Below are 21,525 nucleotides of genomic sequence, written 5' to 3' on the forward strand. Positions count from 1 at the left end.
CGAAATTTGACAACACAACCCATCATCCATGCCCCTACGTTGATACAACAAAAAAAAAAGAAAAATAAAGTCCTAATTAGAGAGAGAGGAATAATTGCTTTTATCCAATTGCTGCCAGTTAGAAGGCTAAGCTCCTCCAACTTGGTCTCCTAGCAACCAAAAAAAATCAATAAAAACACTAAAAAATTGATACAATAAAATACTATAATAACAGAAAATAACTAAAAATAATACAAGAAAATAATAAAATATAATAAATAAAAATATAACTTACAATAAAATTAATAAAAAATGCAAATAACGTCAAATAAAAATTACACAACAATTTTTAACCAATACCACCACCACTTTGCCACAGCAACGCGTGGCCGGGCACAGCTAGTATTATATGCATGATCTGTTTGTTATTTTGTGTTGCTTACTGTTGTGCTTTATTTCCATCCGCAGGAATGCCTGGACAAGTTTGGAGACAGCCTTCAAGAGATGGTCAACTATCACATGGTGAGTTGACACATGTTTGGGGTGCAATGTTCTGAATGGTCGGAAGAAGAGCAGATCATGTGGGAGTCTAAGGGAGGAGATTTAGAACCGCGAACAACAAGAGCATCCAAGTATCATGGGATGTGCCCGCAGCTAAAGTAGCGGTTCCAGATCAATGGGCTTTATCTTTACAGGCTGCTGCCTTCGTTTGGGACAGTGAGGCAATGTAATGGCAGTCGGGATTACGTCAGCCCTGGCTGTTTCCTAGGGACTGTTAAGCTCTCCGGAACCAACATGAAAACTCACTCCCTTTTGGGGAATTGTTAATGTGGGATTTGTGTATTGATAGTGTTTAAATGCAATTTGTGTCATGCTTGTATTGCAACTGATTGCATCATCCAGTATGTACCATAGTGTGGAAAGAGTGAATTGCCAAGAAGCTGTGATGACCTTGATGTGTGGCTGGAACTAGGGAGTATCCAGACACAAGTGTTTGTGCATAACGATTGCATCAGTTCAGTTCTGTTCAGTTGTACCATAGTGTGGAAAGAGTGAATTGCCAAGAAGCTGTGATGACCTTGATGTGTGGCTGGAACTAGGGAGTATCCAGACACAAGTGTTTGTGCATAACGATTGCATCAGTTCAGTTCTGTTCAGTTGTACCATAGTGTGGAAAGAGTGAATTGCCAAGAAGCTGTGATGACCTTGATGTGTGGCTGGAACTAGGGAGTATCCAGACACAAGTGTTTGTGCATAACGATTGCATCAGTTCAGTTCTGTTCAGTTGTACCATAGTGTGGAAAGAGTTAATTGCCAAGAAGCTGTGATGACCTTGATGTGTGGCTGGAACTAGGGAGTATCCAGACACAAGTGTTTGTGCATAACGATTGCATCAGTTCTGTTCTGTTCAGTTGTACCATAGTGTGGAAAGAGTGAATTGCCAAGAAGCTGTGATGACCTTGATGTGTGGCTGGAACTAGGGAGTATCCAGACACAAGTGTTTGTGCATAACGATTGCATCAGTTCAGTTCTGTTCAGTTGTACCATAGTGTGGAAAGAATTAATTGCCACGAAGCTATGATGACCTTGATGTGTGGCTGGAACTAGAGAGTATCCAGACACAAGTGATTGCGTTCAGTGCAGTCGAGATCTGTCTGCTCAGAGTTCGAGTCAAGTCCTGTGCTCATTTGTCGTCTGTTTGTGTTGAGTCAGTAAAACTTTGTATATAGTTTTACTAACGTCCCTGGATGTCTCTTCGTTCTGCGCTCCACTGATTCCATCCAACTACTACTGCGCTGCAAAAACTCTGACAGGATTGTCAGTGCGGAAGGTCAAGGTTTCTCCCTTCCGACAGAGCCGTTTCCGAAATAGAGAGTGAGTTTCCGTGTTGCTAGCAAAACAGATCCCAACTGGGCACCTTGCCAGACTTTCCAGTGTTGACAAGGACAGTGCTGAAATAATTTTTTTTAAAGTTTCCCTTTTCCCCCTGTTTTTATCTTTTGGTGACTCTATGAACGAGAAACCTCCACGTGGCCTGATTCAGAGCTTTGTTGAATTTATCCATCGGGAATGGCGTCTCCTTCTTGTCCTAATTTATTCATTTAGTAGCTGTGCCCGGCCACGCGTTGCTGTGGTGAAGTATAGTGGTATGGGAAATAATAATAATAATAATAATAATAATAATAATAATAATAATAATAATATAAACTATTTTAGGAATTGGTGGTAGTTAAAGTAAAGGGTAAAGGTTTTACCTGACATTAAGTCCATTATAAATGGGTTATATAGCTATGTGGAAGGGCCTTGAGTCTACACTGACATATAATCCAGTTAAAATCGGATAATCTGTATTTTATAGTCAGTGTGGAAGAGGCCTAAGTGAGGTCTAACTCTGCCTGTCCCCTGGGCTGAGTGGGTTGCTAGGAGACCAAGTGGGCGGAGCTTAGCCTTTTAACTGGCAGCAATTGGATAAAAACAATTATTCCTCTCCCTCTAATTAGGACTTAAATTTTCTTTTCTTTTTGTTGTATGAACATAGAGGCATGGATGAGGGGTTGTGCTGCCAAGTTTAATGTTTCTGGGATGTGTAGTTTTGTTGTTTTGTCCTAGGCCGAAATTTCATTACCCTTTTATATATATAGATTGTGTCAGAAGCAAACCGAGAGTACAGTTGTAATGGCATCATTCCACCATGTCTCCTGTGTCAATATAACAATATAATAATACTAGCTGTGCCCTGCCACGCGTTGCTGTGGCCCATTGGAATTGCACTGAATAGCTCCGGTTTTTGGGGTTTTTTAGGCCCTGTGGAGGTTCGTGACATGATATTTTGTGGTTTCAACCTCAAGGCGTGTATGATGGATTGTGTTGTGAAATTCCGAGGTTGGGGGGTGCTTAGTTTTGTTGTTTTGCTCGGTGCCAGGATTCCATCACTCTTTTATATATATAGTTATAATGCGAGGGCTATCCAGAAAGTAGATTACGTTTTGGAATTAAAAATGAACAAAGTATAGGAGAAAACATTTACCATATGCAGTTGAAAGCCACACCCAAATACCACTTCTCAACATAGTCGCCATTCAAATGTAGGCATTTCTCATAGCGATGAATGAGCTTGGCAACGCAGCTCCCTTGCATGCAAGTCTGTTTTCCAAGGGTGGGGGCTGCTTGGCGCATGCGCACATGGAGTTTTCCTGTTTTTTGGGATTTTGAGGGACTTGCAGTTCGATTTTTCCCCCCCGTTTTGCTGTCTAAACACAGCAGGGAGGACCATGTCTTTTGTGGCCAAGTTTCGTGGGTTTTGGGTGTGTAGTTTCGCTGTTTTGATTAAAGTAGAAATGGCCAGAATAAATTTATATATATAGATAGATAGATATCCCTGCAAACATTGCTAGGAAATGTGTTGCTGGAATTTTGGCACCCAAACTCTGGCTCGAGTTTGCCACAAACTCCGAAGCCAAAAAAATGTATGGATGAACCTTCTTCCCCGAATCCCAAAGGAAGGCTCTCTCTCCCTCCAAAGTGACCAGCGTTGAGTGAGTCACATCCTGGAATGTGGATGACTTCTTTGGCGCAAAGAGATGGGCGGGAAGGGGAGACGGATTTCTTTGGAAACTTTTCCCTTCGTACGATGGGTTCGGAAGCCAAGAAAGTGACGGAGAAGTTAGAAATCAGGCTTTAAGAAACGGTGCAGCGAGTCAAACCATTATGCAGGCGCTCCAGCATCTTCTTCCTACTGGGCGAATGCAAGCGAATTGGAAGAGTTCATCCATGCCGTATTCGTGTCTTCTTTCGGTGATGCATCCTTTCTCTTTCCATCTTTCAGTCTCTCCTTTTCTCCGTCTCCATCAGCAATATGTTCATCCTCGCAAGGGGCACTCACCTCCCACACAGACATTCACTCTGACTGCAAAAATATGTGTAGGGGGAAAGAATCGCATTTCTATTTACAGATCAATGCACGTGGAATATTTTTCAGGAGCTCTGGGTGCATCTAGACTCGGAGACATTAAAGTAGATAGGGTTTTTTTGCGCCTCTCCAAACTGGCAAAAATAGAAGAATAGGGGAGAGTGCTTGCTCCATCAATGTTTAACATTTACACCAATGGCCAGCCACTGCCAGAAAGGATAGAAAATTTCATCTATGCTGACGATCATGCCATCACCGCTCAAGCAGAGAGCTTTGAAATGGTTGGACAGAAGCTCTCTGAAGCTTTAGGTGGTCTTATTGCCTCTTACAGCGAAACCCAGCTGGTTCCTAATCCATCCAAAACACAGACGCAGAGTTTCATCTATGCTGACGATCGTGCCATCACCGCTCAAGCAGGGACCTTTGAAATGGTTGAACAGAAGCTCTCTGAAGCTTTAGGTGGTCTTACTGTCTATTACAGGGAAACACAGCTGATTGCTTTTTTTTCAGACAAGCGTGTTTTTTAATGAATTTTTAATTTTTAAAACACGAAAAAATACATATCATACACATACAAAACATTTACAATTTCAACTGATTCCTAATCCATCTAAAACACAGATGTGTCCTTTTCATCTCAAGAACAGAAAAGCATCTCGAGCCCTGAGGATCACCTGGGAAGGAATCCCACTGGAGCATTAACGGTGCTACCACATTAAAAAAAGTGTTTTCTCTATCAATGTTCAATATTTACACAAATGACCAGCCACTGCTAGATGCGACAGAGAGTTTCATCTATGCTGATGATCGTGCCATCACCGCTCAAGCAGAAAGCTTTGCAATGGTTGAACAGAAGCTCTCCGAAGCTTTAGGTGCTCTTACTGCCTATTACAGGGAAAACTAACTGATTCATAATCCATCTAAAACACAGACGTGTTCTTTTCATTTTAAGAACAGACAAGCATCTCGAGCTCTGTGGATGACCTGGGAAGGAATCTCACTGGAGCATTGCAGCACAACAAAATACTTCAGAGACACTCTGGATTTGTAAGAAGCACTGCTTGAATATCAAGCAAAAAATGGGTGCTAGAAATAATATCATACAAAAGATGACTGGCACAACCTGGGGATCACAATGTGATACAGATACAGAAGACATCTTCCCTTGCGCTTGGCTACTCTGCTGCTGAATACGCATGTCCAGTGTGGAACACATCTCACCACGTTAAAATAGTGGATGTGGCTCTTAATGAGACATGTCGCATTATCACAGGTGTAATGAAGTACGAATTTTGGTTTACAGATGTTATGTTTAATTGTGTGTTTATGTTTTAAAAGGGTAAGTATTACAGTTATTGCATCTCAGCACTCAGAGGCTGGTTGTCATGGAGAAGTAGGCAGAGCCAACTGCTGTTTAGTGGAAGAAGTGCAGAGTTTAAAAAAGAAAGTCTGTGCTCTGATGAGGCACAGGGAAGATTAATTCTAAGTTGATGGGATCAAGGAGACTCAATTGTTCATTTTGAGTCGGTTTTAAATAAGTTTGGTGACTTATTTAATGTAATCTGTGTCCTGGTAAGGCACAGAGAATCTGTGATAGTATATCACAGGGGTGACTGTGATTTGAAGTCACTGGATAGTCCAAGTTTCAGACTTTGGGAACCAATCCCAGCTGGACTCAGTAACAGTTAGAAAGGAGCAGAGGAATACTTAACTACTTTAAGTAAAAGAAGTGATACTTTAGAGAGTTTGATTCATCTCATTCTAGTATTGTAACTGTTAATAAGAATACCTCTAAGTGAGAAACAAGATTGTAACCACTAAGCTCTGTGCCTGAGTAAACCTGTTATTGTTCTTCCAACATCTAAGCCTCTGTCGCATATATTCTAAACCAAGTTACGCTACTCTTTAAAGTAAAAGTAAACATCTCCCTGCGTCTTTGGTGGTTGCACCTTTACAACAGGATATCTACGCCCAACACCACTGGAAAAAAATATAATGTTTAGCTGGTATTGCACCACCTGACATCCATCGGGAAGTAGCAGCCAATAAAGAAAGGACCAAGGAAGCGACATCTCCAGCTCATCCTTTGTGTGGATATCAGCCAGCACGCCAATGCTTTAAATCAAGAAACAGCTTCCTAAGATCCACAGAGATACTTTCAGGAACACCTCAGCAAGCGAGAGTCCAAAAGTGGCAGGCTAAAACCCGGAACATCAATCACTGAGAGACTTCCTCCTGGGCAACTTGGAAGGCACTGAACAGACTGTGCTCTGGCAGCACGAGATGCAACGCTAACCTTAAGAAATTGGGCTACTTATTTCCTTTCTTTCTTCCTTTCTTTCTTTCTCTTCCTCTCTTCCTTCTCTCTCTTTTCCCCTCCCTCCCTTTCTCTCTCTCTCTCTTTCTCTGGAATGACACAGAAATGGGGGAAAGCATTCCAAAAATGCACTCCCAGCCCTAAGTGGTAGCATGCATTCTTCCTTTGGCAAAGATCCCTTGCCACTGGAAACAGAAAAGGAACTAGACTCTCAAAAGCAAAATACAAAATAACTGCAATTGGATTCGGATCCATTCCTTCTTACGTTGGCAGGGACTATTGCTCACGTAGCTAAAACATTGGCCATGCATAAGGTAGGATTTGGACCTGTTGGAAAAGTAGACCCCAACCTAAAAGCTGGATGATAATAATAATAATAATAATAATAATAATAATAATAATAATAGGAAGAAGAAGAAGAAGAAGAAGAAGAAGAAGAAGAACAACAACAACAACAACAACAACAACAACAACAACAACATGCCCTGGCAGAATATGTAAAGCAAAGTGAAGAACCCGCTTTGATTGAAGTCAAAAATCAGAAACTCCTCAAAGCACAGCAGACAAAAAACCAGTACAAGAAAACCGCACTACAAACTAGAGCTGACAGTTGGCACCACAAAACATTGCATGGAAAGTTCCTTGACAAAATTGAAGGAAAAGCTGATAAGGAGAAGACCTGGCTCTGGCTCACGAATGGGACCCTGAAGAAGGAGACAGAAGGCCTGATCCTTGCAGCCCAGGAGCAAGACATCAGGACAAAGGCAATTAATAATAATAATAATAATAATAATAATAATAATAATAATAATAATAATAATAATAATAGAAGAGCTGGCTCTGGCTCACGAATGGGACCCTGAAGAAGGAGACAGAAGGCCTGATCTTTGCAGCCCAGGAGCAAGACATCAGAACAAAGGCAATTCAGGCCAAGATCGAAAAATCAGCTGATGACCCAAAGTGCAGACTGTGCAAGGAAACCGATGAAACCATTGATCATATCCTCAGCTGCTGTAAGAAAATTGCACAGACAGACTACAAACAGAGGCACAACTATGTGGCCCACATGATTCATTGGAACTTATGCCTCAAGTACCACCTCCCAGCAGCAAAGAACTGGTGGGATCACAAACCTGCAAAAGTATTGGAAAATGAGCACGCAAAGACACTGTGGGACTTCCGAATCCAGACTGACAAAGTTCTGGAACACAACACACCAGACATCACAGTTGTGGAAAAGAAAAAGGTTTGGATCATTGATGTTGCCATCCCAGGTGACAGTCGCATTGACGAAAAACAACAGGAAAAACTCAGCCGCTCTCAGGACCTCAAGATTGAACTTCAAAGACTCTGGCAGAAACCAGTGCAGGTGGTCCCGGTGGTGATGGGCACACTGGGTGCCGTGCCAAAAGATCTCAGGCGGCATTTGGAAACAATAGACATTGACAAAATTACGATCTGCCAACTGCAAAAGGCCACCCTGCTGGGATCTGCGCGCATCATCCGAAAATACATCACACAGTCCTAGACACTTGGGAAGTGTTCGACTTGTGGTTTTGTGAAACGAAATCCAGCATATCTATCTTGTTTGCTGTGTCATACATAATAATAATAATAATAATAATAATAATAATAATAATAATAATAATAATAATAATAATAATAATAATAATTGCACATTGGAAAGTAGTAGATCTTTCCAAGGAGCCCCCAGTGGCGCAGCGGGTTAAACCGCTGAGCTGCTGAACTGGCTATCCAAAAGATCGGCTGTTCGAATCCGGGGAGCAGGGTGAGCTCCTGCTGTTAGCCCCAGCTTCTGCCAACCTAGCAGTTTGAAAACATGCCAATGTGAGTAGATCTCTGGCGGGAAGGTAACGGTGCTCCATGCAGTCATGCCAATGGCCACATGTTCTTGGAGGTGTCTATGGACAACGCCGGCTCTTCGGCTTAGAAATGGAGATGAGCACCAAACCCCAGAGTCTGTCAAGAGAAAATCTTTCCCTTTCCCTTTTTAGATCTCATTTGGACATCAAATGGTCAAAAGCATTTACATCAATCATTACCATCATCATTATTAATCATCATCATATTGATAGTTTAAGTTCGAATACTGAAAAAGAACTATAAAGACTCTGGGAGGGAATATTTATTTTATGGTGTTGTCAAGTATTGGCATGTAAGGTAATGCTGCCCTCTTCTGGCCAAAGTGAAACATTCAGTTATAAAAGACCTGGGTTGCTGGGAGTTTTCTGGGCTGTTCCAGAAGCATTCTCTCCTGACGTTTCGCCCACATCTATGGCAGGCATCCTCCGAGGTTGTGAGGTCTGTAGGAAACTAGGCAAGTGGAGTTTATATATATCAGTGGAAAGAAAGAACTTTTGTCAGTTGGAGGCAAGTGTGAATGTTGCCATTGGCTACCTTGATTAGCATTGAGTAGCCTTGCAGCTTCAAAGCCTGGATGCTTCCTGCCCGGGGGAATCCTTGGTTGGGAGGTGTTAGCTGGCCCTGATTGTTTCCTGCGGACAATTTCAACACAAAGCCCGAAAGACATAGAACAACCCTGTGATCCCGGCCATGAAAGCCTTCAACAACACAAGAATTCCAGCTGCTTCCTTCCTGGGGGAATCCTTTGTTGGGAGGTGTTAGCTGGCCCTGATGGTTTCCTGCGGACAATTTCAACACAAAGCCCGAAAGACATAGAACAACCCTGTGATCCCGGCCATGAAAGCCTTCAACAACACAAGAATTCCAGCTGCTTCCTTCCTGGGGGAATCCTTTGTTGGGAGGTGTTAGCTGGCCCTGATGGTTTCCTGCGGACAATTTCAACACAAAGCCCGAAAGACATAGAACAACCCTGTGATCCCGGCCATGAAAGCCTTCAACAACACAAGAATTCCAGCTGCTTCCTTCCTGGGGGAATCCTTTGTTGGGAGGTGTTAGCTGGCCCTGATGGTTTCCTGCGGACAATTTCAACACAAAGGAGGAAACCCTGAAGCCCGAAAGACATAGAACAACCCTGTGATCCCGGCCATGAAAGCCTTCAACAACACAAGAATTCCAGCTGCTTCCTTCCTGGGGGAATCCTTTGTTGGGAGGTGTTAGCTGGCCCTGATTGTTTCCTGCGGAAAATTTCAACACAAAGGAGGAAACCCTGAAAATGAACAACATCTGGCTACCAGTATTTTAAAAAAAATCAGGACAGTAAATAAAGAACAACACTCAGTAAACAAGAATTCCAGCTGCTTCCTTCCTGGGGGAATCCTTTGTTTGGAGGTGTTAGCTGGCCCTGATTGTTTCCTGTGGACATTTTCAGGAAACCCTGAAAATGAACAAAATCTGGCTACCAGTATTAGAAAACTCTAAAATCAGGACAGTAAAACAGGAATTCCAGACATGAATCAATCTATATTTAATAGTTAAATGACTACAACAAACTTTTGCTCAAGTATTAAGAGAGTTTTGGTGGTATGTTCTCATCTTCACGTTTTCTCTCCTTCTCTCTTTCTTTCTCAGATCCTTTTTGACCAAGCGCAGAGGTCCGTTCGGCAGCAACTGCACAATTTCGTGAAAGAGTGAGTATTTTGGGCATTTGCTGTGAGTTTTCCGGGCCATGTTCCAGAAGCATTCTCTCCTGATGTTTCACCCACATCTATGGCAGGCATCCTCAGAGGTTGTGAGGTCTGTTGGAAATGCGGCAAGTGGGGTTTATGTATCTGTGGAATAATGTCCAAAGTGGGAGAAAGAACTCTTGTCTGTTTGAGGCAAGTGTAAATGTTGCCATTGGATAAATTGATTAGCATTGAATAGCCTTGCAGTTGCAAAGTCAATCAGTGAGGGTCTCTGCATAGAGGTCTGTTGGAAATGAGGCAAGTGGGGTTTATATATCTGTGGAATAATGTCCAGGGTGGGAGAAAGAACTCTTGTCTGTTTGAGGCAAGTGTGAATGTTGAAATTGGCCACCTTGATTAGCATTGAAAAGCCTTGCCAGTTCAAAGACTGGCTGTTTCCTGCCAGGGGGAATTCTTTGTTGGGAGGTGTTCGCTGGCTCTGATTGTTTCCTGTCTGGAATGCCCCTGTTTTCTAAGTGTTGTTCTTTATTTACTTCGTTGAGAGGGCCAGGTAATAGAGGACCTCCCAACAAAGGATTCCCCCAGGCAAGAAGCAGTCAGGCTTTGAAGCTGCAAGGTTATTCAATGCTAATCAAGGTGGCCAATTGCAACATTCACATGTTCCTCAAACAGAGAAGGTTTCTTTCTCCACAGATATATAAACCCCACTTGTTTAGTTTCCAACAGACGATGCCTGCCATAGATGTGGGCGAAACATCAGGAGAGAATGCTTCTGGAACATGGCCATACATCCCGGAAAACTCACAAAAACTCATACAGTAGAGTCTCACTTATCCAACGCTCGCTTATCCAACGTTCTGGATTATCCAATGCATTTTTGTAGTCAATGTTTTCAATATATCGTGATATTTTGGTGCTAAATTCGTAAATACAGTAATTACTACATAACATTACTGCGTATTGAACTACTTTTTCTGCCAAATTTGTAGTACAGTAGAGTCTCACTTATCCAACACTCACTTATCCAACATTCTGGATTATCCAACGCATTTTTGTAGTCAATGTTTTCAATGCATTGTGATATTTTGGTGCAAAATTCGTAAACACAGTAATAACTACATAGCATTAATGTGTAATGAACTACTTTTTCTGTCCAATTTGTTGTCTAACATGATGTCTTGGTGCTTAATTTGTAAAATCATAACCTATTTTGATGTTTAATAGGCATTTTCTTAATTTCTGCTCATTATCCAACATATTCGCTTATCCAACGTTCTGCCAGCCCGTTTATGTTGAATAAGCAAGACTATGTACAGAACTTGAAAATGGTATTCTTATGGACTCAGGACCCTTGTTTCTCACCAATCATTGTTGAACTGAAACTCCCATCATCCCTCACCATTGACTGTGCTGTCTGGGATTTGGTGTATTTACCAACAAACCAACCACGTTGTGTAGAGCCTTGATGAAATCCCAAAGTAACTCAAAATCTTCCTCGTCCGCAGGGTTATTGAAGGGTGAAAGTGCAGCCAGGATGCCATAAATGATGCCTTGAGCTCTTTTGAGGAAAAGAGGAATCACGGCATCACTCATTCGAAGTGGGGACAGAAATGATTTCCAGACAGATATAATCCCCCCTGAGCTGCATTTGTAATTTTCTGTCTGCGGAAGGAGGCGGGAGTCTCGGTTGCCTTTCCTAGAGTTGAAATGATAAATGGGATTGGTTTTGTCCTAGAAAGTTACGAGAGCATCTGGAGGGAGGCTTACCCTTAGGCATTTGAAACTTACAAAAATAAAATAATATTTATTTATTGTCTCAGAAACGAATTCGGAATATAATGTATAAAAATCACAAACAAAGGTAAAAACTTGGCATTATGCTAAATTTCCTTTGACCGCTTGGAGTGCCTCTGGTGTTGTTGTGAGAAGGTCCTCCATTGTGCGTGTGTCACATTGTAGTCAGTGGTCCACATTCGCATATCGTGGACTCCACTTTGTGGCCTCGTTTCTTATTTGGCTCAGAGCGCAGTCTTTTCAGTGCTATTCTTCTGTGTGCCTAGGAGGGAGCATCTGACCCAGTATCAGCCATGGATTGAGGTTCCAAGTTTTAGCCTGCCACCTTTGGACTCTTGCTTGCTGAGGTGTTCCTAAAACACGTCTCATGGATTGAGAATCAGCTGTTTTCTCTGTAATAGGCAGTAAGAGCACTTAAAGCTTCAGAGTGCTTTTGTTCAATTATTTCAAAGCTCCCTGCTTGAGCGGTGATGGCGCGATCGTCAGCATAGATGAAACTCTGTGTCTGTGTTTTGGATGGATTAGGAATTAGTTTTCCCTGTAATCGGCAGTAAGACCACCTAAAGCTTCAGAGAGCTTCTGTTCAACCATTTCAAAGCTTCCTGCTTGAGCAGTGATTGTACAATCGTCAGCATAGACGAAACTCTGCGTCTGTGTTTTGGATGGATTCGGAATCAGTTAGTTTTCTCTGTAATAGGCAGTAAGAGCAGCTAAAGCTTCGGAGAGCTTCTGTACAACCATTTCAAAGCTTCCTGCTTAAGCGGTGATGGCACGATCGTCAGCATAGATGAAACTCTGTGTCTGTGTTTTGGATAGATTAGGAATCAGTTTTCCCTGTAATCGGCAGTAAGATCACCTAAAGCTTCAGAGAGCTTCTGTTCAACCATTTCAAAGTTCTCTGCTTGAGCGGTGATGGCACAATCGTCAGCATAGATGAAACTCTCTGTCTCTTCTGGCAGTGGCTGCTCATTTGTGTCAAAGTTAAACATTGATGGAACAAAGAGTCATGTTGCCCTGAAGATATTGTGAGATAGGCCCTCGCAGAGCTGGAGAAGAGAGAAAGGAAAGAAAAAAAAAGGAGAAAAGGAAGGGAAAGAGGAAAAGAAAGAGATGAAAGCAACGCTTCTTGGAGACCTGGATGCTTGTACCGTAATTCTGCTTGCAGACAAGAATAAGGAAGCATGGGGTTTACCCACCGTTCTCACCTGCAAGATCCTTTTTCAGATTGTGTTTGGGAGAAGGGTTTAGGTGCTAAACTGGGGCATATGTCTTTGGAAATAAATTGCAATCATATCCTTGTTGAATAGGAAAAAATGATGTGACAAATGTGAATCTCCATAAACATGTGGAGACCACTTTTTGAAAACCACTAGTCAAGAAAAGCATGACCTTGTTAGAAGTCAACCCTTTAAACAAGTGATATTCATAGGCTTTCATGTAATGGCACACAGGTATCTCAGCTGTTAGACTGAAGAACCATGTCTTTGAACTGCCAAGGACAAAGAAATGTCACTACAAAAATAGATTTGGTTAGCAGGGGATGGTTGTGTCTTTGAAGCTGAAATTGTAGTTGCCCAAAAGATATACACTCTCTTGGACCCTCTTAAATTAAAATATGCACTCAGAGATAAAAAAAACCCAGTCTTCTTTGAAAAATAACATATTTTGTTTACTCACAAACATCTAATTCACCATACAGACACATTTCTTATTTAAATGCACGTATAGAAAGGAGCCCCGGTGGCAAAGTGCGTAAAAGTGCTGAGCTGCTGAACTTGCAGACCAAAAGGTCCCAGGTTCAAATCCCAGGAGCGGAGTGAGCGCCCGCTGTTAGCTCCAGCTTCTGCCAACCTAGCAGTTCGAAAACATGCCAATGTGAGTAGATCAATAGGTACCGCTCCAGCGGGAAGGTAACAGCGCTCCATGCAGTCATGTCGGCCACATGACCTTGGAGACGTCTAAGGACAACGCCGGCTCTTCGGCCTAGAAATGGAGATGAGCACCAACCCCCAGAGTCGGACACGAATGGACTTAACGTCAGGGGAAACCTTTATCTTTACCTTTGGTGCTTAATTTGTAATAATAATTTGTAATAATAATAATAAATATAAATAAATAAATAAATAAATAATAAATATACAGACACGACTGGACTTAACGTTAGGGGAAACATTTACCTTTACTATAAATAGGATGTATTTAATCTGATTATGCATTGCTGTCGGATGTATTTGTATGAATTTTATGCGTTGTATGCTGCTTTGAATCCCACACACAGGAGAAAAGCAGGATAGAAATAATGATGATGATGATGATGATGATGATGATGTAGTTCTCTGTGTGTTGAGTACACAGAGTATCATTCTTAATCCATAGTCCATAGTCTTTAAGTATAATAGTACTCAATGAAGTCCATACGTCATAATTCTCTACTGAAGACCTGGTGGTGTCGGCAGGTTTTTGAGTAATTACATTGGACTACCACCGATTTCTGGTCCTGAATATATTGCACAAGATTTCTCTAGCCTAAAATGATACATTTTAATACAGTAGAGTCTCACTTATCCAAGCTAAACGGGCCGGCAGAAGCTTGGATAAGCGAATATCTTGGATAATAAGGAGGGATTAAAGAAAAGCCTATTAAACATCAAATTAGGTTATGATTTTACAAATTAAGCACCAAAACATCATGTTATACAACAAATTTGACATAAAAAAGTAGTTCAATATACAGTAATGTTATGTTGTAATTACTGTATTTACAACTTTAGCACCAAAATATCACGATATATTGAAAACATTGATTACAAAAATGGCTTGGATAATCCAGAAGCTTGGATAAGCGAGGCTTGGATAAGTGAGACTCTACTGTATATTGGTTTTATGGTTCCCGTCCCCTTGATCTGGTCATGTAAGTGTGATTTGTTGTTATAATTGTATTATTTTACTTTGTTTAATAATGTGTATTATGTTGTTATGTAATGTTTGTGTTTGCTTTTATGACTGTAAACTGCCCTGAGTCCCATCCGGGAGATAGGGCAGTATATAAATAAAGTTTTATTATTATTATTATTATGAAGTCCAGACAGCAACATGCATCCACCTCTACTGAGGTTTTAACCAGACTGAATACACAATGGAGTCCTGCGTCTGAACATGCTCAGTACAATGACATGTCTGTAACCCCTTCCATACCAAAGAGGCACAGTCAAACTGGCAAATTGATACACAGTTTAATAAATGTCTACATTAACAAATAAATAGTGAAAGGCTCGGGAGGTTGCTATTTCCAGCACCAAATACACACAGATAACATCAATTTCCGCTCTTGCCTTGCAGTGATGTCCGGAAATTCAAGGAGACCAAGAAGCAGTTCGACAAAGTGCGGGAGGACATGGAGATCGCCTTGGTCAAGAATGCCCAGGCGCCGCGGCACAAGCCCCACGAGGTGGAAGAGGCCACCGGGACCCTGACCATCACCAGGAAGTGCTTCCGGCACTTGGCCCTCGACTACGTCTTGCAGGTGAGGCCTTGACAATGTTGTCAAATCCTGGGAGGTATAGTTTGGCAAGGCAAAGAAGGCTGCGGAACTTGTAAAACAACAGCCTTAGTTATTATTATTGCCCTGTTTTTAATTCTGTTGGTGTGATTTATTGTTTTATGTAGTTATCATGTTTTTAATTGATTGTTCTGTGTTTTAACTTATTGTGTTGGGCTTGTCCCCATGTGAGCTGCCCCGAGTCCCTTCGGCGAGATGGAGGTGGGATACAAAAATAAAGTTGTTATTATTTTATTATTATTATTATTATTATTATTATTATTATTATTATTATTATTTTGTATCACACCTAATACAAAATGGAGTCCTGAGTCTGAACATGCTCAGGACAATTTATTTATTTACAGTATTTATATTCTGCCCTTATTATTATTATTATTATTATTGATACAAAGACATAGTATGACACAGGAAATGAGTTCTATATGCTGGATTTTGTATTACCAAATCACAAGTCGAACACTTCCCAAGAGTTTAGGACTGTGTGATGTATTATTATTGCTATTATTATTATTATTATTATTATTATTGATACAAAGACATAGTATGATACAGCAAACGAGATCTATATGCAGGATTTCGTATCACAAAATCACAAGTCGAACACTTCCCAAGAGTTTAGGACTGTGTCATTTATCATTATTATTATTATTATTATTATTATTATTATTATTATTATTATTTGAAACACAACAAGATGAGTCCACAGCAGACACTCTGCTGGCTGTTGTGTTGGATCACACATCGAACACTTCCCAAGTATGTTGTTGTTGTTGTTGTTGTTGTTGTTGTTGTTGTTATTATTATTATTATTATTATTAGAAACACAACAAGATGAGTCCACAGCAGACACTCTGCTGGCTGTTGTGTTGGATCACACACCGGACACTTCCCAAGTGTCTATTATTATTGTTGTTGTTGTTATTATTATTATTATTTTAATTTGAAACACAACAAGATGAGTCCACAGCAGACACTCTGCTGGCTGTTGTGTTGGATCACACATCGAACACTTCCCAAGTATGTTGTTGTTGTTGTTGTTGTTGTTGTTGTTGTTGTTGTTATTATTATTATTATTATTATTATTATTATTATTATTATTATTATTAGAAACACAACAAGATGAGTCCACAGCAGACACTCTGCTGGCTGTTGTGTTGGATCACACGTCGGACACTTCCCAAGTGTCTAAGGTTGTGTGATATATCTGCGAATAATGTGCGCAGATCCCAGTAAGGTTGTTGTTGTTATTATTATTATTATTATTATTATTATTATTATTATTATTATTATTCCCTAGCATTGAGCCATGGCAGTTCAAGCAGGGTCAAACAGATCCGATTCTGCAGTGTAGGATGATCCAAGGGTCGCCCAATCCAACCCTCACAATCAAAGCCCTCCTGACAGATGGGCATCCAGCCTCTGCTTAAGAAAGATTTGTTGGACTTCCAGGCTGTTGAATGGCTCTGACTGTTAGGCAGTTCTTCCTCACCTTTACTCGGACTCTTTTTCCTGCAATTTGAATCCAATGTGTTGTCAAAGGCTTTCATGGCCGGGATCACAGGGTTGTTGTATGTCTTTCGGGCTGTATGACCATGTTCCAGAAGCATTCTCTCCTGACGTTTCGCCCACATCTATGGCAGGCATCTTCAGAGGTTGTGAGGTTTATGAATCCACGTTGCCCTGGATGTTTGATCTGACCAACCCTTTCCTCCTCCCAAAGCCGTTCCCAGGCTGATTCGTTCTCCTGTTGCAATCCCATGCTGTTCTGCAAAGCCAATGCCAAGCTAATATTGATCCAGGCTGTTCCATTAGCCCCTTTGCTCCCCACCCTTTTAAAGTGGAACCATCTGCCGGGGCCGTCTGTCTCATCCCAGGATTGCTTACACTGTCATGTCCTGTCAATCACCGCGAATGAGCGGACCATGGGGTGGGGAGCAGAAAGAGAGATGGCGGTGCATAGGTCACCACAGTTGCCTTCTTTGGGAGGTTGTGAGGTATATATTTATTATTATTATTATTATTATTATTATTATTGTTGTTGTTGTTGTTGTATGACACAGCAAACAAGATAGACATGCTGGATTTCGTATCACAAAATCACAAGTCGAACACTTCCCAAGTGTCTAGGACTGTGTGATGTATTTTCGGATGATGCGTGCAGATCCCAGCAGGGTGGCCTTTTGCAGTTGGCAGATCGTAATTTTGTCAATGTCTATTGTTTCCAAATGCCGGCTGAGATCTTTTACCACGGCACCCAGTGTGCCCATCACTACCGGGACCACCTGCACTGGTTTCTGCCAGAGTCTTTGAAGTTCGATCTTGAGGTCCTGATAGCGGCTGAGTTTTTCCTGTTGTTTTTCGTCAATGCGACTGTCACCTGGGATGGCAACATCAATGATCCAAACCTTTTTCTTTTCCACAACTGTGATGTCTGGTGTGTTGTGTTCCAGAACTTTGTCAGTCTGGATTCGGAAGTCCCACAGTATCTTTGCGTGCTCATTTTCCAATACTTTTGCTGGTTTGTGATCCCACCAGTTCTTTACTGCTGGCAGGTGGTACTTGAGGCATAAGTTCCAATGAATCATTTGGGCCACATAGTTGTGCTTCTGTTTGTAGTCTGTCTGTGCGATTTTCTTACAGCAGCTGAGGATATGATCAATGGCTTCATCCGTTTTCTTGCACAGCCTGCATTTTGGGTCATCAGCTGATTTTTCGATCTTGGCCTGAATTGCCTTTGTTCTGATGGTTTGCTCCTGGGCTGCAAGGATCAGGCCTTCTGCCTCCTTCTTCAGGGTCCCATTCGTGAGCCAGAGCCAGGTCTTCTCCTTATCAGCTTTTCCTTCAATTTTGTCAAGGAACTTTCCATGCAGTGTTTTGTTGTGCCCGCTGTCAGCTCTAGTTTGTAGTGCGGTTTTCTTGTACTGGTTTTTTGTCTGCTGTGCTTTGAGGAGTTTCTGATTTTTGACTTCAATCAAAGCAGGTTCTTCACTTTGCTTTACATATTCTGCCAGGGCATTATCATCATCATCATCATCATCATTATTATTGTTATTGTTATTATTATAGTCCTTGGAAAAGCAAAGAGGGGTGAGAATGTGTTAGGCACCTGACTGCATTTGTACCCTGCCTCAGTCCAAGAAAGTGAAGGCATTGCATTTATCCAAAAGGCATGGCCTAGAAGCGATTCATTAAAAAAAATGCTTACAAGAAAGTATGTACACATCCATGCATGTTGTGGAAATATACCCTGTAGCGCTTCATCCCTTCCCAAAATTTAGTTAATTTATTTACAGTATTTATATTCCGCCCTTCTCAGATTACAGTGCACATATACATGGCAAACTTTCAATACCATTAGACATACAACATATAGACAGACACAGAGGCAATGTAACATTTTCCAGCTTCTGGCTTCATGAGGGTATGCTCGATTCCAGCCACAGGGGGAGCTGCTGCTTCACTGTCCACTTGTGACACCCAATCCTTGATGGAGTACTTCCTCATTCTTCTACATGCTGCTGGACGTTTTTATGGTGTCGTAAATTAGTTAAATTAGCCTCCCCTACATTTCCTACTTGACAGATGCAACTATCTTTCGGGTTGCTTAAGTCAACAACGAGCTAGGCTATTTAATGGTCAGGTGTTCAGTCCGACCCGGGCTGGATTCGAACTCATGACCTCTCTGTCAGTAGTGATTTATTGCAGCTAAAGGCCCGGGCTGTGGCGCAGGCTGGAAAGCAAGCCAGCTGCAACCAGCTGCAATGAATCACTCTGACCAGGAGGTCATGAGTTCGAGGCCCGGCTCGGAGTCTATGTTTGTCTTGTCTTTGTTCTATGTTAAAAGGCATTGAATGTTTGCCTATATGTGTAATGTGATCCGCCCTGAGTCCCCTTCGGGGTGAGAAGGGCGGAATATAAATGCTGTAAATAAATAAATAAAATAAATAATAATGGTGGTGATGGCAGCGTCTCTCAATCAGTTAACAAGGAAACCTTAATTTTCAATATTTCCCTGTTTTCTTATTTATGTATTTTTAGATCAACGTCCTCCAGGCCAAGAAGAAATTTGAAATTCTGGATGCGGTAAGAATGCTGTCTTGTTAGCTTCCCTTCACTCCTGTCTTTTCTACCTTTACTCAGATACTTTTAGAGCGAACTTCGGCACTCTGGGTGTTTTGGAATTCAACACCCACAACACCCGGAGGGCCGAAGTTTGCCCATGCCTGCTCTAGAGCCTTGCATATTCAGACTTTCTCTCTTTGTCTTCCAGATGCTGTCCTTTATGCATGCCCAATATACCTTTTTCCAGCAAGGCTACAGCCTCCTACACGAATTGGACCCGTATATGAAGAAATTGGCTTCGGAGGTGAGATGTTAATATGTTCCAGACACTATAATATCTATATATATATAAAAGAGTGATGGAATCCCGGCGACCAACAAAACAACAAAACTAAAGACCCCCCAACCTCGAAATTTGACAACACAACCCATCATCCACGCCTCTAGGTTGATACAACAAAATAAAAGAAAAATAAAGTCCTAATTAGAGGGAGAGGAATAGTTCTTTTTATCCAATTGCTGCCAGTTAGAAGGCTAAGCTCCGCCCACTTGGTCTCTTAGCAACCAACTCACCCCGGGGACAGGCAGAGTTAGGCAATAATAATACACATTGAATCATAGCATCAGTTAGGAGACACCCCTAAAGGCCATCCAGTCAAACCCAATTCTGCCATGCAGGACACAATCCAAGCACTCCCAACAGATGGCCACCCAGCCTCTCAAAACTAATAATAATAATAATAATAATAATAATAATAATAATAGGAGCCCCCAGTTGCCTAGGGGATAAAAGCCTAGTGACTTGAAGGTTGGGTTGCTGACCTGAAAGCTGCCAGGTTCGAATCCCACCCAGGGAGAGCACGGATGAGCTCCCTCTTTCAGCTCCAGCTCCATGCGGGGACATGAGAGAAGCCTCCCACAAGGATGTTAAAACATCAAAACATCCGGGCGTCCCCTGGGCAATGTCCTTGCAGACGGCCAATTCTTTCACTCCAGAAGCAATTCCGGTTGCTCCTGAAACGAAAAATAATAATAACAACAACAACAACAACAACAACAACATACAATCCTAAGGTTTGGAGCAACCCCTAAGGATCACCACATCAACTTCCTTCTACCATGCAGGAGGACACAATCCAAACACTCCTGACAGATGGCCATTCAGCCTCTACATAATAACATGATGATAATAATAATAGTAATAGTAATAATAATAATAATAATAATAATAATAATAATAATGATAGAAGCATAGAATCCAAGAGTTTGGAGAGACCCCTAAGGGCCATCCAGCCCAACCCTTTCTACTATGCAGCAGGACACAATCCAAGCACTCCTGACAAATGGCCATTCAGCCTCTACATAATAACATGATGATAATAATAATAGTAATAGTAATAATAATAATAATAATAATAATAATAATAATAATAATGATAGAAGCATAGAATCCAAGAGTTTGGAGAGACCCCTAAGGGCCATCCAGCCCAACCCTTTCTACTGTGCAGCAGGACACAATCCAAGCATTCACAACACATGGACAACATATAAAAACTATACAATACTACACAGGGACATAGACCCCCTCTAGCCTCACCACTTTCACAGGACACAAACAACCAAATGCATACTCAACATAAAGACAACCATACAACAGACATTCAATACCACCACTACCTCAACCATTTCTCGCCAACACCACCAGACAACAACACAGCAACGTGTGGCCGGGCACAGCTAATACTTTATATTGCTTGTTTATGATGGGCTTGGTCCCCATGTAAGCCACCCCAAGTCCCTTCGGGGAGATGGAAGCGGGTAATAAGAATAAAGACTGGATTTCAGTTTCTGTTTTCCCATACAGCTTCAGGTCATCCATGTACATCAGATGTGAAATTTTGTTAAATTTCTTAGATGTTTGATAGCCGAGATTTGTTTTTTGTAAGATTGTTGGCAATAATGAAAAGCAGAGGGGACAATGAGTCTCCCTGGAAAATTCCTCTTCTGATGTTGACGAGTCCATAGCTTTCATTTCCAACAAACAATTCAGTTTTCCAGTGCTCCATCATGTTTTCAATAAAAGCGCCAACGTTTTTAGAAATCCCGATTGTTGTTGTTGTTTATATCCCGTACTATCTCCCCGAGGGGACTCAGGACGGATTACAGAACACACGTCCGACAAGCATTCAGTGCCATTATACAATCAACAAGGACAGACAGCTCGGGCTGTGGCGCAGGCTGGAGAGCAGCTGCAATGAATCACTGCAATGAATCACTCTGACCAGGAGGTCATGAGTTCGAGGCCCACTCGGAACCTATGTTTGTCTTGTCT

The 21,525-nt window shown here is 41.7% G+C and overlaps 1 protein-coding gene across 1 annotated transcript in view; it reads left to right on the forward strand.

Moving 5' to 3' along the window:
* acap3 (ArfGAP with coiled-coil, ankyrin repeat and PH domains 3) overlaps positions 1-21,525 on the forward strand; it is a 142,725-nt gene that overhangs the window by 66,166 nt on the left and 55,034 nt on the right. Inside the window, exons 4-8 of the mRNA XM_062965804.1 lie at positions 448-501; positions 9,720-9,778; positions 14,909-15,092; positions 19,170-19,214; positions 19,402-19,497. Of these exons, the coding sequence (XP_062821874.1) occupies positions 448-501; positions 9,720-9,778; positions 14,909-15,092; positions 19,170-19,214; positions 19,402-19,497 (438 nt within the window). The remainder of the gene's footprint in view (positions 1-447; positions 502-9,719; positions 9,779-14,908; positions 15,093-19,169; positions 19,215-19,401; positions 19,498-21,525) is intronic.

Source organism: Anolis carolinensis, unplaced genomic scaffold (assembly GCF_035594765.1).
Source record: "Anolis carolinensis isolate JA03-04 unplaced genomic scaffold, rAnoCar3.1.pri scaffold_15, whole genome shotgun sequence".
In the NCBI taxonomy this organism is placed as follows: domain Eukaryota; kingdom Metazoa; phylum Chordata; class Lepidosauria; order Squamata; family Dactyloidae; genus Anolis; species Anolis carolinensis.